The sequence below is a fragment of the Lupinus angustifolius genome, chromosome LG10 (assembly GCF_001865875.1).
Source record: "Lupinus angustifolius cultivar Tanjil chromosome LG10, LupAngTanjil_v1.0, whole genome shotgun sequence".
Lineage (NCBI taxonomy): Eukaryota > Viridiplantae > Streptophyta > Magnoliopsida > Fabales > Fabaceae > Lupinus > Lupinus angustifolius.
The window spans coordinates 11,481,068-11,502,497 of NC_032018.1; the positions used below are offsets into that span (position 1 = coordinate 11,481,068).

The 21,430-nt window shown below is 30.9% G+C and overlaps 2 protein-coding genes across 5 annotated transcripts; one reads left to right on the forward strand and one right to left on the reverse strand.

The window, feature by feature from the left end:
- On the forward strand, positions 10,982-14,896 carry LOC109358545 (E3 ubiquitin-protein ligase At4g11680-like). Of its 2 annotated transcripts, XR_002108981.1 has the most exons (5): positions 10,982-11,436; positions 11,553-11,672; positions 12,441-12,723; positions 14,008-14,477; positions 14,785-14,896. XR_002108981.1 is itself a non-coding variant. In XM_019602838.1 (4 exons), exons 1-4 carry the CDS (start codon positions 11,090-11,092, stop codon positions 14,167-14,169), a joined length of 912 nt encoding a protein of 303 aa, XP_019458383.1. In that variant the 5' UTR covers positions 10,982-11,089; the 3' UTR covers positions 14,170-14,493. The 2 variants fall into 2 exon arrangements, 1 of the variants encoding a protein (XP_019458383.1); XM_019602838.1 differs by lacking the exon at positions 14,785-14,896 and having other exon boundaries at positions 14,008-14,493.
- Positions 16,279-19,570, reverse strand: LOC109358546 (50S ribosomal protein 5, chloroplastic-like). 3 transcript variants are annotated; one of them, XM_019602842.1, is made up of 3 exons: positions 19,390-19,570; positions 18,943-19,198; positions 16,279-16,694 (listed from the first exon to the last, which is right to left on the reverse strand). In XM_019602842.1, exons 1-3 carry the CDS (start codon positions 19,478-19,480, stop codon positions 16,574-16,576), a joined length of 468 nt encoding a protein of 155 aa, XP_019458387.1. In that variant the 5' UTR covers positions 19,481-19,570; the 3' UTR covers positions 16,279-16,573. The 3 variants fall into 3 exon arrangements, with proteins under 3 accessions (XP_019458387.1, XP_019458386.1, XP_019458385.1); XM_019602841.1 differs by having other exon boundaries at positions 16,279-16,649; positions 18,898-19,198; positions 19,390-19,568; XM_019602840.1 differs by lacking the exons at positions 18,943-19,198; positions 19,390-19,570 and adding an exon at positions 17,142-17,320 and having other exon boundaries at positions 16,279-16,950.

Genomic DNA, 21,430 nt, shown 5'->3' on the forward strand with positions numbered 1-21,430 from the left:
TTTTTGAAAAATGTTTTAAGTCTTTTAAAAGTGTCTCACATTTTCTAAAAAATAGTTTGAGCATTTATACTTGTATATACTTAAGAGTTTAGGATAGAAGTACTTACAAAGACTTAATCTAATGTCTTGAAGCTTTATCTTCATTTGTCTTCATAAGTCATCTTCCTTTTCTTCTTTTTGGTGATGTTGTTGTCTTCATCAAAACCGTGCCAAGGTCAGGAGGAAGATCTTCTTCACAGAATTGCCTAATAGAAATGTACTCATACTTTGTATATTTTATCACAAGTAAGAAAGTAACATATAAAGTTGTTTTTGTGATTTTATGAACTAATAAACATGAAAAAATAGAGAACTAACTATTTACAAATTCAAGAAGGGAAATTGATTTGAAAATGAAATTATTTCTTGACTCAAATAATTTTGAAAATATTACAAGCTATGTGTTTTACTTTCGATTAATTCCACACACCATTTCTAAATCCTTCATCTAGTGTCCTAGAATGATAACATGATTTTCAAACCTTATGAAATACACTAAATAATAGTTAAGTGCCACTCGTCGGAGGTTATTACACCCTACTTCAGGCTCCATTAACATCATTTAGCCTTGAACATAAGTTGCTTAAAATAGATGCTTGATGTGGCAAGTTGACTAAGGTGTAGGTTATACTTTTTAGTTCACTTGTCAACACTTTAAGAAGAAGCCTTTTAGTTTTAGATGATAAAGCTAAAACTGCATTAAGAACTTCTTAAAGAATTAAAACTTAACCAAAAAGTAATAACTCGAATGTATTGAAATCAAAATATGATACAAATAAAGAGAAGAAATAACCTTACACTATAATCCAAATCCATATGTAGGAGCATAAGCCATCTATCCAAGGATGACATGCTTTTGATTCCAAATGAGGTTACAAAATCATGTACAAAATCATGTTTTTGCACCTCATTTGCCAACTCCATTCCCTTTGAATTCCTATGAACTAAAAGCCTAAGAACATCCTAAGAACACTCTAAAGTGAGAGATAATTGAAAATGGAAGAAAAAGAAGAAATTACAAAGAATATATAATGTGTTAATGTGAGGAGGTGAGTGTGCCGTTTATAGGCAAAGTCATGAGAGCTTAGTTGCCCTATTTGGCCGCCCAACGCATGACCAGGCTCACCCAAGCTGGTGAGTCAGCAGCTTGTCCCATCTTGGGCAGCTAGCTTGGACAACCTATTGTGGGCTAGGTTATATGCATGGTGACACCTCCTACTTGGCTATTCAGAACATATGTCATGCATGAGGTCATATGCTTGTTCAAGTAAAGAATAGGCAAGTTGCTTGATGAGTTAGTCAAGCTTTCTTCCAGCTAGGTTTCTAACCTGCTTGGCCGCCCAGCTCACACCTGGCCTATGAAGGAACCAACCTTTCTTCAAGCCGAAACAACCTTTGTTCCATGATTTCTTGAGTTGGTTTTAGTTGGTTACTTGGCACTTTTGGCATGATTTCTTCAATTCTAAGTAAGTTTTTAAGTTTATGCTTTGCTTTGCATACCTAGCTTGGGTTTCTTCATGGTGAAGAACAATATATTTCTTCAAGCCTAAGTCATCTTTTTGTTGACAAGCTTAAGCATACAACATGTCGTACTTAGCTTGTTTCTTTTGAGCATTTCCTTTTGGACTTTTGGCTTGTGATTTGGCATGAATTATTGGCTTTCTTTTGAATTAATCAATTTCCTACAAAATTCAAGGGAAACTTGGACAAGAGGTGATCAAAAATTATATTATCCAATAATACAAAATTTATCTAAAAAATATTGAATTAAGTTGGTTTTCACATTTTTGCATAGGATAAGTACCATAAAAAAGTATATGCAAATTAGGTATTTTTGACACTTATCAGTCTGCAAGCTTCAACAGTACACAAACCTGCATCCTTGGCTTCACCTTTCTCCCAAGTTTCGGCAGCACACAAAACTACGTCCTTGGCTTTATCTTTGGGTCTCCAAGCTTCAGCATTACACAAACTTGTGTAGTCCTTGGCTTCACCCTTATCCCAAGTTTTGGCAGCACATAAACCTGCGTCCTTGGATTTATCTTTAGGTCTCCAAGCGTGCGTAGTACACAAACATGTGTCCTTGGCTTTATCTTTGGTCTCATAGTTTCGACAACACCCAAACCTGTGTCTTTGGCTTCACCTTTTCCCTAAGTTTCGGTAGTACACAAACCTGTGTTCTTGACCAGACTTCACTCTCTATCACACCACAACATAAAGTCTTTTTGGACCTCGACAAAATTAGCATTCATTTCTTTACAGTTATTTATCATGATAACACTCAAACCTCGGTTTGTGCGCTACCTAATAAGCAACAAGTAAAGAGGGGCAGCTGTGAACACCCAATTTTGTCTGACCCAAAAATACTTCAAAACCAATTTTTACATTTTTTTGGATGCCAATCTCATCAAAACAAATATATTGTATATGAATTTGATTATGTTGCATGAATTGCTTTAAAAATAATTAAATCTTTAAGGGGTTCAATTTTTACTCAAATTTGATCAGGATGTAATTGAGGGATTGCAATCTCAAAATTTGAAAATCAAGTAAATTCAATATCAAATTTTCTGAGGTTAAACTTTTAAATAATAATCAAATAAAAATGTTTTTTTTGACCCAACACTTCAAATTCAATCTCAAGTTGAATTTCAAAAAGAGTTTTAATTGAATCCATTAGCATTTAATGGGTTTTATTTCAATTCTCTCCCAACAATTTGTTTCCAAAAAACAAAAGAACATTGAAATGAGTATTTAATGGATGATCAAAAAACTTCATAATATTCTTTATTCAATGCATTTTATTAAAAGAAAAATAAAAAATGGATTTTAAGTGACTTAATGATAATTTATTAGCCATAATCAATTCTAGAAAATTTTCATCATGAGAAATACTATTAGTTTCGTTTATATGATAAAAATAAGAAGAAGGAATATATTTTTATGACTCTACAAAACTAAAACTATGCTTTTTAAGAGTTATTTTGTTGGTTGAACCCAAATCAAAATTTTTTGAGTCACTTTCAAATATTTTGGAGTAAAAAAATTATTATTTCTATACTCATGAGGGTTAAAAGGACTTAAGACTTTTTACGAAAAATTCTTTGGGCATTTTCTACTGAAAAATGACATTTTTAAGGGTCCCAAAACCAAAATATTGTAAATTTGAATTTATAATTATTGATTGTTTTTAAATTTCGAATTTTCAATTATGGTGACATAATAATGAAAATCAAATCTTGAAATTCTTTTAAACAAAAAATCAGGTTTCCATTATTCTTTCCTTTGAATTGATTAGGAGATTGTATTTGATTTGAACATATGCTAAAAGAGATGATACACACTTGAGAAAAAAAATCCAAAAATGCTCATACCATTTTTTCTTTCCTAACAAATTCACAGTCCCCTTAAACATCATCTTCCATACACAAAATCTCTCATCCACACCAACTTCAAAATCTCTTATACACAATAATAAAAAAGTTCATTCATCAATCATTTTTTACCCTCAACATTATCTTTCATACGATGAACCAAAATCATCCCACCAAAAATCACACAAGAAAAAACAATAACCATCACCTAACAATGTCAAAAATCATATACTGCCATTGAGTCTTGAGAATAATTGTTGAGTCATTGGAATCACACATACCCAACACATACATGGACGTGTTGAGTTGGTCTAGACATTTTCGCCGACCGTGGGTCTTCATTCCCAAGTAATAGATGTTGATTCATTTGTGCCGGTAAGTTCATTCTTACATCTGTCTAATTTTCTTGTTCATCACTTCTACTCTTTTTCATCTATATGTATAATAAAATTTGATAATGATATGTCATATAATTAATGTATTTGTAAAAATATTAAAATTACATTACCACAATTTTAAAATATGAGATGATGTATCGGACGTAAGGGCTATGCTCCACTCATTTTAAAAAAAATAGTAATTTAAACGTTACTTCTTTTAAAAAATAAAATTAACCTAACAAACAAGCTTTTCCTACCCAAAGAACTATGTAGTCTTGATTCCCAAAAAGGGATACATACCAAGATCACTCTTGTCAGTCATAATAATAAAAAGTATTTCTTTTATGCTAAAAATATAATAATAAAACAATTAATAATCCATGCAATAGAGTACCGTTCAAACGTGTCAGGTATCAGTGACGGAATACACCTAGAAGGGGGATTGAATAGGTGTGGCGGAACTCAATTTCCACTTTTCTGGTTTTTACACACTTGCTGAAAAATGCCCAGTTAATTGATTAACAATTGGTTTTAATCGATTAACCAATAATAGAAACAGAATGACCAGTTCAGCAACTTACACAGTTATTAACCAACACACAAACAAATATACAACAGATACTTTTATGCAAGATTACAAGAACATAGTAAAGAACAAGTATGCAAAATATTAGTTCCAGATTTGCATTAAAAGAACTTGAAACATAAAAGAGAAAAGGATAGAAAATATTGCACAAGGATTTTATCCTGGTTCGTTTTGCTGTCCACTGCAAAACTACATCCAGTCCTCCCCTCTGATTTGAGAGATTTTTCTTCTTTACTATGGAACACAATGTACGTTACATACAAGCTTCCAATTACAAAACTTGAACGCTCAAGAAAACCTTTCCCAAAACCGCCTCCCAAGAAAACCTTTCTTATGCGATTCGGCACCTCCCAAGAAAACCTTTCTTACGCGATTCGGCCCCAGCCAAGGTATCGCTCTTTATCCCAAGACCTCCAAGTATTTGTGTGAAGAACACCTTTCCTAACCGCAGCTAGGATTTTCGCAATCCTTTTACAACAATGCTTTGAGTTATGAATGAGTACTTAATACTCGGATATTACAATGAAAAACCAAGCCTAAAACCTAAGCAAGAGCTTCACAAGACGTCCTAGTCTAATATTAATGTTCATGCATGAGGTTTCTGAAAATATGCAATAAAAAAGATCTATCTTTTTTTCTTTCAAGAAAACACAAGATTATGCAAGAAAGTTTTTCAAAGAAACATGCAATATGAAATCTAAAGCCTTAGCATGATCCAAACTTTCTCCTAATTCAACACTTTCTTAAAAGATTCTAACAATGATGATCTATATCTTTTTCTCTATGTTTTTCTCTTTTTTTCTACATAGCCGTTTCTGCAATTAAGTTAGTATTTATACAAAACAAAATTTGCTCTCAAAAACGGTTTTTCAGTTATGCTGTGGAAACAACAGAAAAACATACACGTTAATCGATTAAGTCATGAGGTTAATCGATTAACCAGCGTATTTTTAATACATGATTAAAAGGTAAACTTCTTATATGTTATATGCCCATGCAATACATGATTTCCAAAATATAATACATTTAATGCATAAAATCATGCAATACATGATTTCCAAAATATAATACCTTTAATGCATAAAATCAATGTATATAAATGCATGGACATACTTATCATATATTTCTAGACGATGTCTCATTTTAATAGATTAATTACTTTATTAAGTCTTGTGAGACTCACACCTAGGTTTACCTAACCTAGACTCAATATCTATGGCAAGCATCTTAGACTTCTAAAAATATAATAAAGAATAATAGCATAAGTCTAATAAGACACCACTTGAGCCCTCGGCATGTTGATTGTTGAGCCATCTTCAAGCTTTAGCTAATTCCTCGTCTTCATCAAAACATAGGCAAATGTTGCTAATGCATGATGCATTCCAAGTACAAGTTGTGGCTTGATGACACACTATTGGAGTTTCTAGCATTTCTCTAAAGTTAATGTGGGAAGTTATCTTTTTGCCTTACTAATTCGCCGATATGTTAGGTCAACAATTTCCTCAGCTAGAATTGCATCTTCTACATCCAACTCCAGAACTCCCCCTTTGGGTTGTTTTTATTTTGGGAGGAAAATGCATGAATATGTGATCAATGAAGTGGAAACCAAGAGTAGCAATGACTTCATGGCTAACATTTTGCTACTCTTGGTTTCCCCTTAATTTTTCATGAATAATTAAGTGATATAGTCATTTCTCTCTTTTTGTTTGATTCTGCTAGGTGTTGAGAAGAAATAAAAACACCAAAATGTTAAAGCATAAAAAATCTAGCTAGAAAAGATAATGAAACTACTTCCAAAATATAAAATATCTAAGAGATCTTTCTAAAAATTTATGCAACATTCATGCCCAATTCTATCTATACTTTTATATCTATACTATTAATAAAGCCAAAACAAGTAATAAGTATCATGCATGGTATAATTTTTAAATTCCATTTTTATCTTTTTTAATCTCTCTCCTTAATAAATGAAACTTCCACATTTTGCTTTCATTTTTTCATTAATACATTATTACTCATCCACACATTCTTTTTTATCTTATCTCTTTCTCAACTCAAAAATAAAACAATAGCAACATGAAAAAATATATCTAACAACTCAATAATGATTATTAGACGTCCGAGAAATTTATAAAGTTTTGTGTATATCATATCAATTATTACATCTTATATTCTTAAATTTACATTTTCTATTGAATTTATATGTTTCATTTTTTATACTTATACACTTATATCAAAATAATAATAATATATAAAGCCAAAACTTGAAATAACTACCGCCATGATTTTATTTTCGTATTTTGTCCTTAATATTTTTTATTTCTAAAGTAAAACCTTATAATCATATATAACTATAATTAATACATATCAATTTAAGTTGAATATTATAATAAATACGAAAATTATAACATGAAGTACATCCAATAAAAAACATTCTAATTCTCTAAAATAAAAAAATATAAATTTAATACATAATATCATAAAATAAGAATGCGGGTCGACAGACATGAAATGTCCGTCGAGACGCTAGTCTTAATAAAAAAAAAGATAAAGTGGTATTTGATCTAGACTGTATAGTTACTCAAATTCTACGTAAGGGTAAAATGAACATAAAAGATAGTTAGAAATTATAAATTCAGTATATAATCATCCACCCCAACAGGCTTTATTGATTCACATTTGGGCCTATCTAGTCCTTGGGCCTAACAACAAACTGCCAATAATTTATGCATTTAATATATATACATTTGACAGTGTAGGTATTTTTTATACTATCATCAAATTATTCATCATTCATATATTAAATATTATTGACTCTCAAACAAAAGTAATATAAATCAACAGTATAAAAACTTTACACAAATAGTGCATGGATTTTTTAAACTCATAATTGATTTGTAATCAAATTTCAAATAATTTAAAATAGATAGACTAACACTTAATAACTAACATATAATAATATAATCAATTGTTTAATGCTTATTACATCTTAAGACAATTTTAAATTGAATAAATTTTAAAAAAATTATTCGGCAGGTGGAAGACAGTTGAAAACATACATAACTTTGTTAAAAAAAGGCGTAACAAATTTTTTAGTTGACTTCAAATTTTTTTTATGCTGACTTTAATTTCTAATTTGTAGTTATTGGATTAAATAGATATAATTGATCTGATTGTATATCGTCTGTATTTATAATTTGAATTTGAGAAATTCTATAAATGTCACATTATTATAAGGGCATTGTAATCCTATTTCCTAATTTCTTTGAAATGTCCAATATAATCGTATCCTAATTGTTTTAGAAAACTTTTAGAAATTAAGTGCTATAAAATATATCTATATCGCGGTTACAGCCTAAAGTCATTATTATATATATTAAATAAATAATATGGAAGATGATCCACTTCCTTGATGAAGTTAAAAAAAATTATTACACATATTAGTTATCGATTCAATAAAAAACTAATGGTTTAAATCTAATACTTCAACTTAATTGGTTAATTTAAATCATATAAATCATTATATTTTTATAAAACTAATAACTAAGATGTATAAAGTAAAAAATTTAAACATACTTTTGAAGTAAGTAAATTCCTTCCCATTAATATAAGTTATGAATAAGAAGGAGTAGATTTACTCTAAATTTCATTGATGATTAACTTTGTAAACAACAATTATGCATGTAAAAAATATGAGTGTAATATATATGTATTGTCAGTATAAAGATTTATATATTATCACTGAATCATCTACCATTTATTTGTATTACTTTTTGAAGAATTAATGATAATTAAATACAAATGATGAATGACACAATAATAATGTATACAACTCTTACATTCTCAGTGCATATTTTTTTTGTTTAAAATATTATTTGTAACCCATTACAAGTTGATGTATAAGTTTGAATAATTCTTATATTAAAAAATGTTAAAATAAATGTAGATCATATAATCATGATTAAAAAAATTGTTATTAGTGGTTACATGATCACATAAAAAATAAGTTGTATGAATGGGAATAAGTATCATCAATCATTAGATAATGGGGTGCAAATAATAAGTATCATTATTGCAAAGCTACTCCTCAAATAAAACACCAAGATTCTAAGTGGTATTTTGTTTTCCAAAGAAAACAATACTTAGTAAAAGACGAGTCTCCACCCATCACAAAAATAAAATTTCAATAATCCATATTTATATTTTTATTTTAAATTAAATATTTTAAAAAACAATTCTGGTACTAAATAGGAATCCATTTCATAGAAGACATGTTATGAATGAGAATAAACAAGGGCCAAGGGCAATGAATTAGTGTAAGTTTATCTTTTCTAAGACCGTTACATTATTACTAAGAGTTGTACGTGACATTATTAAGAGTGGGGTCCTTAAAAAGGTTATAATCTTCATGTTTAAGCATTTTATAAATATGAAGATTACACTAAAAATAACAAACAACCCATTTAGCAACATATTTTCATATGACAAAAATTTAATAAATCTAACATTTTTTTAATAAATGAAAGTGCAGAATATTACAAGTTTAAAATGTAAAGCAAACTCATGCAAAGCATGGGTTTGATCACTAATATAATAATAATTATATTGTAACAAACATAATTGATTAATTATTTAATTTAAACATACTAAAATTTTGAAGTTGTGATCAGTTTTTTTTATGATTAATAATCATGTGATGATTACGTTTGAAAAAGTCTATCTAAGCTTGTGAGCAAATTTTAAGAAAATGGTCTTTGGAAATATTTTATAATTTTTTAAATAAGTTTTAAAAAATAAGACATTCTTTAGTTTTTCGAAAATTTATTTACCAAGATGTCATAAATTGTAGATTCTAGTTATTTTTTAAAAATAAATATTTAAATTTTATGTCAAGTACTAAATCGTTTAAAATTGGAATAAGTTTATCCTATATCCTAACATTTCAAACGGGAGCACTTTTGACATAATGACATATTAGTAGAGAAATTAGGGAAATTTTTTTTATAATATAATATTATAGGACAGTATAATATAATACAATAAAATATATTAACATATGATGTGAGGATTTAATATGTTTGACCTAACTGTATGAGATATTTTTACATTGTCAAAAATTATTATTCATCGTTCAATTATATTATCTTTATTTAAAAATTAATCATAATTAATATATAAATAGTAGATAATACATTAATAATATAAAAATTATTAATTATATTATTAATGCATACTTATTAATTTCATAATATAATAATAATGATATAATATAAGAATTCAATATTTATGGATAGTCAATATCATGATTTTTATACACTTAATACATCACTTATAATTAATAATTTTAATACAAAAAGAATTAAAAATATATTTGTCATGTGAAGACACTTATAACATGAGCTATAAATGTTAAATGATAATATAATATAATATGTAGGTTTGAAAGTAAAACAAGATATATAAGGAAAATGAAATGAAAACAAGTAAGGGATGAAAATTTCAAACATTTGTATAGTACTTTAATATAAATTTAAAGTTTGAATTAGTATTCTTTTTTAAATTTGTGAAGTAATATACTTATTTTTATTATTAGTTAATATAAAATATAAAGTATGTCTAATTAAAAGACAATTTTATATAAATTTTATTTAACTTATTTAATTTTTTTTGAATTAGTAGTAAAATAGAAGTTACAAGTGAGATTCAATATACTTCACAAATATTTGAGGTTTTAAGTATGATATATGATGAGACAAAAATAGAAAGGAATTCTTCCTTGACTATAAGGAAAACTTAGAATATCATAATTCAAAAGATATTAACCATGACATCATGGATAGAGATATTTATTTGATCATAAAATTTGTCTATAATATTTTATAGAATACATTAATGATGTAAAACCTGATCCGAACATCAAATTAGAAGGTATCTCATATTATATTTAATTAGTTTAAATGGTTAAATTGTCAGGTTAGACAAAATGATTTTATATATAATTAATGATTAATATAATATATAATTAAAATAAAATATTATAGTAGTATTCCATTTTTTTAGAAAATTATGTGAATCATTCGTTTACTTTATGGATTATTACTGTTTAACTAAGTTTTATACAGTTGGACCAAAATTTCTCTTATTTAAAATGATATAATCCCTTATTTAGTGAAGACAACAAATTAAAATTATTTTTAAGTTTGGTCAATGGTCAGATTGTCCATTTTGATCTGGTTCTCATAACATTTGAATAAATAGTGAAATGAGTTCTAAAGAAATATAAAGTAAATTATTATTTTTTAAATATTAATTATCACACGAGTGAACTTATTTTTATTAGAAAATTATAATACACATTTTGTTTCTATATAATAACACCACAAACTGAAAAAACATTTAAATATTGAAACCTTTTTCTTAATTGTATACCACATGTTGGTCATTTTATTTTAATGGTAAACTCCTTTTTTTGTTGCTAAGTTTTACTGTATTTTTTAATAAAAGTTATCTAATATAATCCATTATATTAAGCATACACTTTCATCTCATATTTAAGAATGACATTTGTTGAAAAAAATAATCATAATTAGAAAAGAGCCACAGGCAGAAAGGGACCTCGTTTTCGAGCCCCCTCCAGTATTGCTAACTCCACTAGCCACCTTCCCCAGAAACCACCACCACTAACATCTTCTTATTTCACATTCTAACTCATGGACCAACAACAACAACACCAACCTCTTTTCACCTTCCCTGAAACCAACAACAACAACAACCCCCTCTTCCCTACAACCACCCTCCCCCGCCGCATGTTCATCTCCGGCGACACCGAAGTCGACGACGACTATGCCAATTGCGTGTACTGGAGGCCTCTCGTCGTTATTGACATGGTCTGGAATCTCGCCTTCATCATCGTCGCCGCCGGCGTGCTTCTAACCACGCTCGACGAACGACCTAATACACCACTCAGGGTTTGGCTATGTGGCTACGCCATTGATTGCGTCATCCACATGGTTTTCGTATACTTTCAATATTCTTCATTGTCTCCAACTCTGTATCGGTAATTTTGTCTATTTTATTTCCGATTATGTATGAGATTAATGGTTTTTCTTGTTTTGCGTTTTTTCCCTAGTTTGGATTGAACTTTTAGTTTACTCCATTGTTTATTGGTTTCAGCGTTTTGAAGAAGTTAGAACCTGTAAACACTGTAGCATCGTCAGTGTGGTGGGCAATTGGATTTTATTGGATTGTTCTTGGTGACCAATATCTTTTGGAAGAATCTCCGCGTCTATACTGGTAAGAATCTTAATTTGGCTGTGTTTTTTTAATGGGAAGTGGCTGTGAATGGTAAGAAAGCGTAATTGAAGTACTCTGTCTGAACATGTATATTGCGGCCACAATTGTGGCTGTGAAGTTCAATTTAAAACACTAAAAATGTCGGCTCAATGCACGAAGCTTCAATTCATATGATGCGGCTGTAATATTGCGGTTGTGGTGAACTCTGCGACCGCATCATTCCATAATTGCGGTGAGATACTAAATCCTAATGATGTGGCCGCATCGAAATGCATTAGGTCACATCAAATTTAAAAACATTTTTTTAATTAACGGCAACAATTTCTCGTTGCAATGACGGCAATCACAGTAACCACAATCATAGTCTCAACCGCAATTTAAAATGCTACTCCCACCTAGTGGGGTTGGGGAGGTTAGATGTACTGAACATTGCGCTCGCAAACAAAGAGACTACTTTGGGGATTTGAACCCATGACTCACGGGTGACAAGGCAAACAACCTTACTGTTGTGGCAAGGCTCACACTCAAAAACAAAAAATACACAAAAAATATTATGAATCTTAAGTTCTAGAGCCTTTTTGTATTGGCAAGCAAAAAAATGAGTTTGTACTTGGTTACTATTCTACTAATTGAATACTTGCTTACTTCATCTTCTAACATAGAACGCTCTTATGAGTCTTATCTAACATAATTCTTTGGTGATATGTTTTCTAAAAAAATATTTGGTATATTAAAAGCTTGGTGATGTATTTATCACATTCCTTGCAGGTTAACAGTGATCTTTCTAGCCATTGATGTATTTGCTATTATCTTCTGCATTGGGCTGGCATGTGTACTTTTCTTTGTTCTCATCTGCTCCATCCCAGTAATAGCAGTAGCGTTTGCTATGAGAGTCAAAGAAGGTGCATCGGAAGAGGATATCATGTCACTTCCTAAGTATAGGTTTAGTCAATCAAATTCATTGGTTATGGTTGATGACCAGAAACAATCAAGCAATGGTTCATGCAATGGAAACTATACTAGTGAACTTTCTGTCCATCCAGATGATTCTGTGAGTATTGTGGCTTCTCATATATCTTCCATTCAGCAGTTCTTTAGTGTTAATATCATTTTGATGGTTTTAGATGACTGTATACCTTGTTTGCTTTGTTCTGTTATTCTAATATTTGGTTTGACACATAAAAGAACTGGAATTTTGCTTGAAGTTTCAGAGTTCTATCACCTTTCACGAGGGTTTGTGTCGAATATCAGTCCCCATTCTTTAGTATTGTTTGAATTGTTTAGGCAGCCCTTGGGTTTAGCATTTCTTTTACACATTGCTTTCTAGACTGTTTTATGTTTATCTGTGCACACTGCACAGGCATCCCCTTTCTGAATGTTAATCATATTTGTTTTACACTAGATACAAACTTTGGTCTAATCATGTTAAATTGGCTCCTAATACTTTCAAGTTTCAGTGGCTGTTTTATCAAACCTACCCATTAGCACAATTTTGCATATGGATATGTGGCATACCCTTTTAAATTAAGATCTATTTTTTAAAAACTGATTCTGACCTCTTCTTTCCCTCCATTCTGTGCACGAAGATTGTGCATGTTTGTAGTAATTTAGAGAAAAAATAGTAAGGCAGTGCTGGATAGAAGCTTGGACAGTGAAATAGATTTAGTAAATCCAGATCACTAAAACCACTTGACAAATGGATGGATTCGATTTGATTTATGTATGGTTGAACTAGATGGATAATGAAATGATGGATCATTTTGCCATCGCAATGCATTTATTACAATAGCCCTCAATGGATTTATCCTTTATTTTTTTGTTCTTTAATATATAATGTTGTTTCATTGATTTAATATTTGTCATAAAAAAACAACCTCTCTGCTTTGGGACAGCATGTAATATCCCACTTGGTGTGTCACAACCATCTTCCACTCTTTTTTCATTTGTCAGAAAATATAATAACTCACTTTTATTATCATTTGTCTAATTCAATCAACCAATGAAAAAAGTGGAACATGGTTGTGGCACTCTAAGTGGGACAATAGATGTTTACTCTTCTGCTTGTAATGGTAAGATTGTGTACGTGTACCCTCATCATACCCCACTTGGTGAGAGTCTCGTCTAATGGACCACCCTATTTGATTTAATATTTGTCTCCCGGAAGTGTTATCCTGATCTAACTGGTTTATTTAAAATTATTTTTGGGTGAAAATGGAAATCATTAACCTGTTAAGACTTGAAATTGCTTGCCATGATTCTTAGTTACTTGTCATACAGATGAATTGTATTATGAAACTACTGAATGAGTATTAAACTGCTTCTCGCTATGTTGTAGGAATGCTGTATCTGCCTATCTTCGTATGTCGAAGGAGCAGAACTGCATCGCCTTCCCTGTACCCACCATTTTCATTGTGGATGCATCAGCCAGTGGCTTCGAACAAAAGCAACTTGCCCACTCTGCAAATTTAACATTCTTAGACGCGATACATTGGTTTGACTCATCATCCTTGAGGCTAAAATTGGACAAGACCAGAGACAAAACATTGACTAATCTGCTGACAAGTGATGGTAATTAATTAGAAAAAGAAGCTCAACCCTCTTCACCTCCTTTAACTGGTTCCAGTCTTTGGATTTCAGTTAGTTTTCATAGAGTTTGTTTCATCTCTTTAGCAAAATGTTCTTAAGTTTATGATGGGGTATGTATATATTATCATAGTCCTATGGAATGGAGAGGGTCTCCCCTATAATTTTGTTATACTTATAATGCATCATAAAAACACATTCTTCACACCAATGTTTTTTTATGTTTAGTACTTTCCCCCACCTTCACCCTCAAATAAGCTCAGAACTAGACACATTTAAACACAGAAAACTACGGGAAAAGTGGGGTTAGGAACCAATTTAATATTTGAATACGAGAAAAAAATATCTGCACTCACATTGTATGAATTTTATACAATGAGTCTATCCTCTATCATTTATATTTAATCACTATTGACTCTTCAAAAAAGTAATACAAAATAATGGTAGATGATATGTTGATTGTATATAAATTTTTACATTGATAGTGTATAAATATTACACTTTTTGAATAATTTGGATTTTGGAGAAGCATTAGACGTAGTGCTGAACATTGTGGGCGTGAACAAAGATTTGTAACGATTAAGAGAATCAATTGTATACCCCTTTGTTTTGTGATACAGTGACATATAATATTTCTCTACACATAGTGCAATTGTCAAACTTTTAATCCAAATCATAATGTTTCAGAATTGCTTCATGATTGAGTGTCATGCTGGAAACATGAAACCAACAAAATGGCATGGACAAGCGTGAAAATGTACTCTATTAGACCAAAACATGACAATTTTGAAATAAATTCCTTTTTGCTTACATTTACTCCCAAAATTTGAATAAAGGAAAACAAGATACTGAGTTAATTTATCTATGCTAGCATCAGAGGACATAGTTCATTCCATTCCCTGTCCTTTTTTCTGAATGAAATGATTCAATTTTCTCTTTATTTCTTTACTGTTTTTCTCTCATAGCTAAAATGCTCATAACTTTAGAGAACAAATTCGCAAGCTAAGCAAAGTACTGCCAAGTGAGATAAGTAAACATCCAAATGCACAATCGTTTCAGCTATAAAGATGATAATGGCTTAGGTTCGAATCTTGTATATGAAGAAAAAAATTCACTAAAAGAGTTAACCACATTATACGTATGTTCTCAACTAGATGATATTGTCTCATGTGGAAGATACTTATTGGCTAGGACCAAAAGAAGATGGCAGCCTGAATTCCAAATCAAACCCCCTATTTCAATATTAGAGCCGATTGCATACTACTGCATAAACTAAACTGCTAAAGTTCTTAAAAAAGTTAATATTTTTTTGCAACAATGGAATGCTATGGGGTAAAATAATCCTGATTTATGAAGTCTGACACGCTAAGCATCATGCAGCTTAAAGCTTTGTAAATTGAATATTATAATATTTTTAGTATAAATACTTTAATGTTGCATTTGAGTACTTAGTTTATATGGAGAAATAGAATCAATGAGGAGTACACGATTAAAAGAACTCAATAGGGAAATCTGCTTTTTTCCACCAATTAAGTGGGGGTTTATTTTTATTTCTCTAATGATTTGTTTTCATTACTTTACATTCATTAACATAGAGAACATAGAGAATGTAATGTAATATCTATGCACTATCAGCGTAAAAGAGATTAATATATTATTCACCATTAGTTTGTATACCGATTAAAAGAACTCAACAGCTAAATCTGCTCTTTTTCACCAATTAAGTGAGGGTTTATTTTTATTTCTCTAATGATTTGTATTACCTATCATTTTCTCATCTTTCTCAAGCTATTAAGAACACTGCAACGGGATCAATCGAGCATCCAAGTACTGCAGCCATTTCATAAATAAAGATGGTGGTGTGGATTCCAAATCACAGCAAAAAATATGGATAAAGAAGATATGATTGATTACCTAAGCTAGCATCAGATTACAGAACTCTTTTCATTACCCAGCATTTTTTTCCAGTGAATGATATAATTTTATCATGGATTACATAACTTGTGGGAAATATTACCGAGATATATAAACAACACCCCAGAATGGAATCAATTAAACATCACAAATACACCAAGTATTTTTTCATCTACAAAGATGATGCTGAGATTGGATTCCAAACCAAACCCCCAATTTTAACATTAGAACCAAATGGTAACTGCTACATACACTAACATTAAACATTCTTGATTCAAAATTAACAAAATTGTCAAAATACACAAGACATTGTGTGCAAGTAAATAACAGATAACAAAGACAACAAAAGATTGATGGTTAAATTAAACCTGCAAAAAGCATGTTGTAATTGTCACTTTTATCACTCAAACATTCTTCAATTTCTTCATCTTAGAAGGTGGCCATCTACCCTTCTTCCTCAACTTGCGCTTCCTAACAAGCCTTTTCCTTCTCAGCCTTATCTTCTTGGCCAACTTCATCCTCAGCCTCTGCTCTTCCCTCTCCTTGAGCTTCGATTCCAACGGAAGCTTATCAACCGAAACAACCTCATTCGCAGCAGCAGGAACAGCTGACACCGACCCACCACCTTCCTCCGGTAAACTTGTACCATCAACACCTTCCCCAACAGCTCCAACAATCACCGCACTTTCTCTCCTCTTAACCACAAAGGTTGTTGAAATTTGATCTTTTCTCAAACACTTGGTGGGCAGACCAACAATAGGATAAAAATGTGTTCTTGAAACTGATACAAGACACCCAACAACATAAATAGACACAACAAATGTTTAAGGCAAATGGGTCAAAGAAAATGTTTAATTCATGACAAAATTATTAACAATCTCAGTTACCTATTATTGGTTAAAGTGAAACTACTATAATCATGTTAATGTAATTCAAATCACTCTATATAGAATTGAAATGATACCAACTTACATGGGGTGGTGGCAATGGTGAGAATAGAGGAAGATGAAGAAGATGGGAGTGGAGAATGGAGTGAGAAGGAATTGAAGCAAAGAAGAGACATGTTGTAACTCTTAGAGTGTTCTTGTTTGTAATGTTATCATGTTAGAATAAGATTGGATTTGGTTTTCTCTTTTCAGATAAGCCACATGGCCCCTCCACACACTTATTGTCTCACCCTTTCACTATTTCTCTTCCTTGGTAATTAAGGAGTGTTTGGATTAATTTCTAGTATGAAAAAAAATGGATAACTAGAATTTTAATAAAGTGATTTAATTATTTGGAGATTAATTTTTATATGCTATTAAAGTTTTTATTTTTAAATCATTAGTCAAACACATCTTTATATATAGATCATCATTTGTGTTCGAAATATTTCAATATTTTAGAAGTTACATAAATCTTAATTATATCATTTGTTGATGATGTAAATTAATCTTTAATTTTTATATTAATGGAGAATCAAATTAAAATAAAAACTTTACCCTATGTTTGAGGGTTTATGATATACTTTTTGGAGTGAGGATCATCTTCAATATTGAAGAGAAAATTATTTTAAAAGCAAAATAAATAAATAATATGATATAACACTTTTATCCTCAAAATATAATGAGTTGACACTTTTATCCTTAAGAATAAAAGCAAAATGAATAACTTCCATCTTTAGTGCGGGAGAGGATTCTGATTCACTTTTTTATTTTATTTTGTTTTTTATATTAATCTCCAACATGAACAATACTTCATTTAAAGGATGGAAGGTAACCACATTGAGGTTCAACCATAAACTTCGTACCTTTTAATGAATACACAATGATAAACAATTGTCTTCTTGAAACTGTATTTGGTCATGAAGGATTCAAACTTCTTTACCATTATCTTGGGGCTTGCTTCAGACCATATAACTCTTATTCAAACGACACGTTAAGTGTTCCTTGCTTGATTCTTCATAACCTTCTGGTTGCTCCATATAGATTTCTTCTTTGATGTCTCCATGTAAGAAAGTTATTTTGACATCAAGTTGTTCAACTTCTAAGTCTAGGCTAGCAACTAGACCCAATGCTACTCTTATGGAGGAATACTTCACCATTATTGGTGAGAATATCTCATCAAAATCATCTCTTTTCTTCTGATTACATCCTTTCACAATAATTCGAGCTTTGTACTGTATTCTTGAGCTTCCTTCTTCAACTTTAAGCCTATAAACCCATTTGTTTTTCAAGGCTTTTCTTCCTTTTGGCAACTCCACCAGATCATAAGTGTGGTTCTCATGTAACGAGTTCATCCCATCTTCTATGGCTTTAATCATTCTTCTTTATCAGTTGTCTGCATAGCTTCTAAGAAGTCTCGAGGTTCACCATTATCCGTCAATGTGATATGTTCTTCTCCAGGATACTTTAAAGAAGGTACTCTGTGATCGAGGTCGTACCCGATACAAATAATATAACAATTAAAATTGTAGTACTAGGAAGTAACTCCTAGGTCGTTTTCCAATGATTATCTTTCAAGCAAAGCTTCAAACACCTTATACTCACACACACACAAGGGGTTTTTGTTGTTGTTGGATAGTATGAACATAAACCAAATTCAGAAACAGTAGTTAAGCAATGTAATAAAACGACTAAATCCCTTTGGTTCGTTTGTTCACAACTCAATCCTCGGTTTCAAAAGATTATTTTTAGATTCCAACCATTAACTTCCGAACTTGTTGAGAATCAATTAACTAACAAGCCTTTTCCTTCTCAGCCTTATCTTCTTGGCCAACTTCATCCTCAGCCTCTGCTCTTCCCTCTCCTTGAGCTTCGATTCCAACGGAAGCTTATCAACCGAAACAACCTCATTCGCAGCAGCAGGAACAGCTGACACCGACCCACCACCTTCCTCCGGTAAACTTGTACCATCAACACCTTCCCCAACAGCTCCAACAATCACCGCACTTTCTCTCCTCTTAACCACAAAGGTTGTTGAAATTTGATCTTTTCTCAAACACTTGGTGGGCAGACCAACAATAGGATAAAAATGTGTTCTTGAAACTGATACAAGACACCCAACAACATAAATAGACACAACAAATGTTTAAGGCAAATGGGTCAAAGAAAATGTTTAATTCATGACAAAATTATTAACAATCTCAGTTACCTATTATTGGTTAAAGTGAAACTACTATAATCATGTTAATGTAATTCAAATCACTCTATATAGAATTGAAATGATACCAACTTACATGGGGTGGTGGCAATGGTGAGAATAGAGGAAGATGAAGAAGATGGGAGTGGAGAATGGAGTGAGAAGGAATTGAAGCAAAGAAGAGACATGTTGTAACTCTTAGAGTGTTCTTGTTTGTAATGTTATCATGTTAGAATAAGATTGGATTTGGTTTTCTCTTTTCAGATAAGCCACATGGCCCCTCCACACACTTATTGTCTCACCCTTTCACTATTTCTCTTCCTTGGTAATTAAGGAGTGTTTGGATTAATTTCTAGTATGAAAAAAAATGGATAACTAGAATTTTAATAAAGTGATTTAATTATTTGGAGATTAATTTTTATATGCTATTAAAGTTTTTATTTTTAAATCATTAGTCAAACACATCTTTATATATAGATCATCATTTGTGTTCGAAATATTTCAATATTTTAGAAGTTACATAAATCTTAATTATATCATTTGTTGATGATGTAAATTAATCTTTAATTTTTATATTAATGGAGAATCAAATTAAAATAAAAACTTTACCCTATGTTTGAGGGTTTATGATATACTTTTTGGAGTGAGGATCATCTTCAATATTGAAGAGAAAATTATTTTAAAAGCAAAATAAATAAATAATATGATATAACACTTTTATCCTCAAAATATAATGAGTTGACACTTTTATCCTTAAGAATAAAAGCAAAATGAATAACTTCCATCTTTAGTGCGGGAGAGGATTCTGATTCACTTTTTTATTTTATTTTGTTTTTTATATTAATCTCCAACATGAACAATACTTCATTTAAAGGATGGAAGGTAACCACATTGAGGTTCAACCATAAACTTCGTACCTTTTAATGAATACACAATGATAAACAATTGTCTTCTTGAAACTGTATTTGGTCATGAAGGATTCAAACTTCTTTACCATTATCTTGGGGCTTGCTTCAGACCATATAACTCTTATTCAAACGACACGTTAAGTGTTCCTTGCTTGATTCTTCATAACCTTCTGGTTGCTCCATATAGATTTCTTCTTTGATGTCTCCATGTAAGAAAGTTATTTTGACATCAAGTTGTTCAACTTCTAAGTCTAGGCTAGCAACTAGACCCAATGCTACTCTTATGGAGGAATACTTCACCATTATTGGTGAGAATATCTCATCAAAATCATCTCTTTTCTTCTGATTACATCCTTTCACAATAATTCGAGCTTTGTACTGTATTCTTGAGCTTCCTTCTTCAACTTTAAGCCTATAAACCCATTTGTTTTTCAAGGCTTTTCTTCCTTTTGGCAACTCCACCAGATCATAAGTGTGGTTCTCATGTAACGAGTTCATCCCATCTTCTATGGCTTTAATCATTCTTCTTTATCAGTTGTCTGCATAGCTTCTAAGAAGTCTCGAGGTTCACCATTATCCGTCAATGTGATATGTTCTTCTCCAGGATACTTTAAAGAAGGTACTCTGTGATCGAGGTCGTACCCGATACAAATAATATAACAATTAAAATTGTAGTACTAGGAAGTAACTCCTAGGTCGTTTTCCAATGATTATCTTTCAAGCAAAGCTTCAAACACCTTATACTCACACACACACAAGGGGTTTTTGTTGTTGTTGGATAGTATGAACATAAACCAAATTCAGAAACAGTAGTTAAGCAATGTAATAAAACGACTAAATCCCTTTGGTTCGTTTGTTCACAACTCAATCCTCGGTTTCAAAAGATTATTTTTAGATTCCAACCATTAACTTCCGAACTTGTTGAGAATCAATTAACTAAGCGATAATCAATTTAAAGTTCCAGAACCTAAACCTCAAACTAGGCGAAATCAATATAAGCATGAAACTATTAACAAATTCACACGAACTAAGCATTCATGCACTAGAGAGAGTAAATCAACTAAGTGAAGATAAACTCAACCAACTAGTTTCTAAGCAATGGAATTAAGCAAACCATATTCAGAAATAAGATAGAAGAAATCAACAATAAAGAAACCGAAAATGCATTAATAACAAAACCTCAAGAGTTGTGATACATTACCAAAGGAACTTAGTCCAGAAATTTAGCCT

Bases quoted from the DNA above. Each gene is read 5' to 3' on its own strand.
- LOC109358545 (XM_019602838.1), top strand. From the start codon at position 11,090: ATGGACCAACAACAACAACACCAACCTCTTTTCACCTTCCCTGAAACC. The intron at 11,437-11,552 runs GTAATTTTGTCT...TATTGGTTTCAG, and splicing joins TTGTCTCCAACTCTGTATCG to CGTTTTGAAGAAGTTAGAAC. The intron at 11,673-12,440 runs GTAAGAATCTTA...CATTCCTTGCAG, and splicing joins GAATCTCCGCGTCTATACTG to GTTAACAGTGATCTTTCTAG.
- LOC109358546 (XM_019602842.1), bottom strand. From the start codon at position 19,480: ATGTCTCTTCTTTGCTTCAATTCCTTCTCACTCCATTCTCCACTCCCA. The intron at 19,199-19,389 runs GTAAGTTGGTAT...GTCTTGTATCAG, and splicing joins CACCATTGCCACCACCCCAT to TTTCAAGAACACATTTTTAT. The intron at 16,695-18,942 runs GCTGAGGATGAA...GGAAGAGCAGAG, and splicing joins AAGGAGAGGGAAGAGCAGAG to GCTGAGGATGAAGTTGGCCA.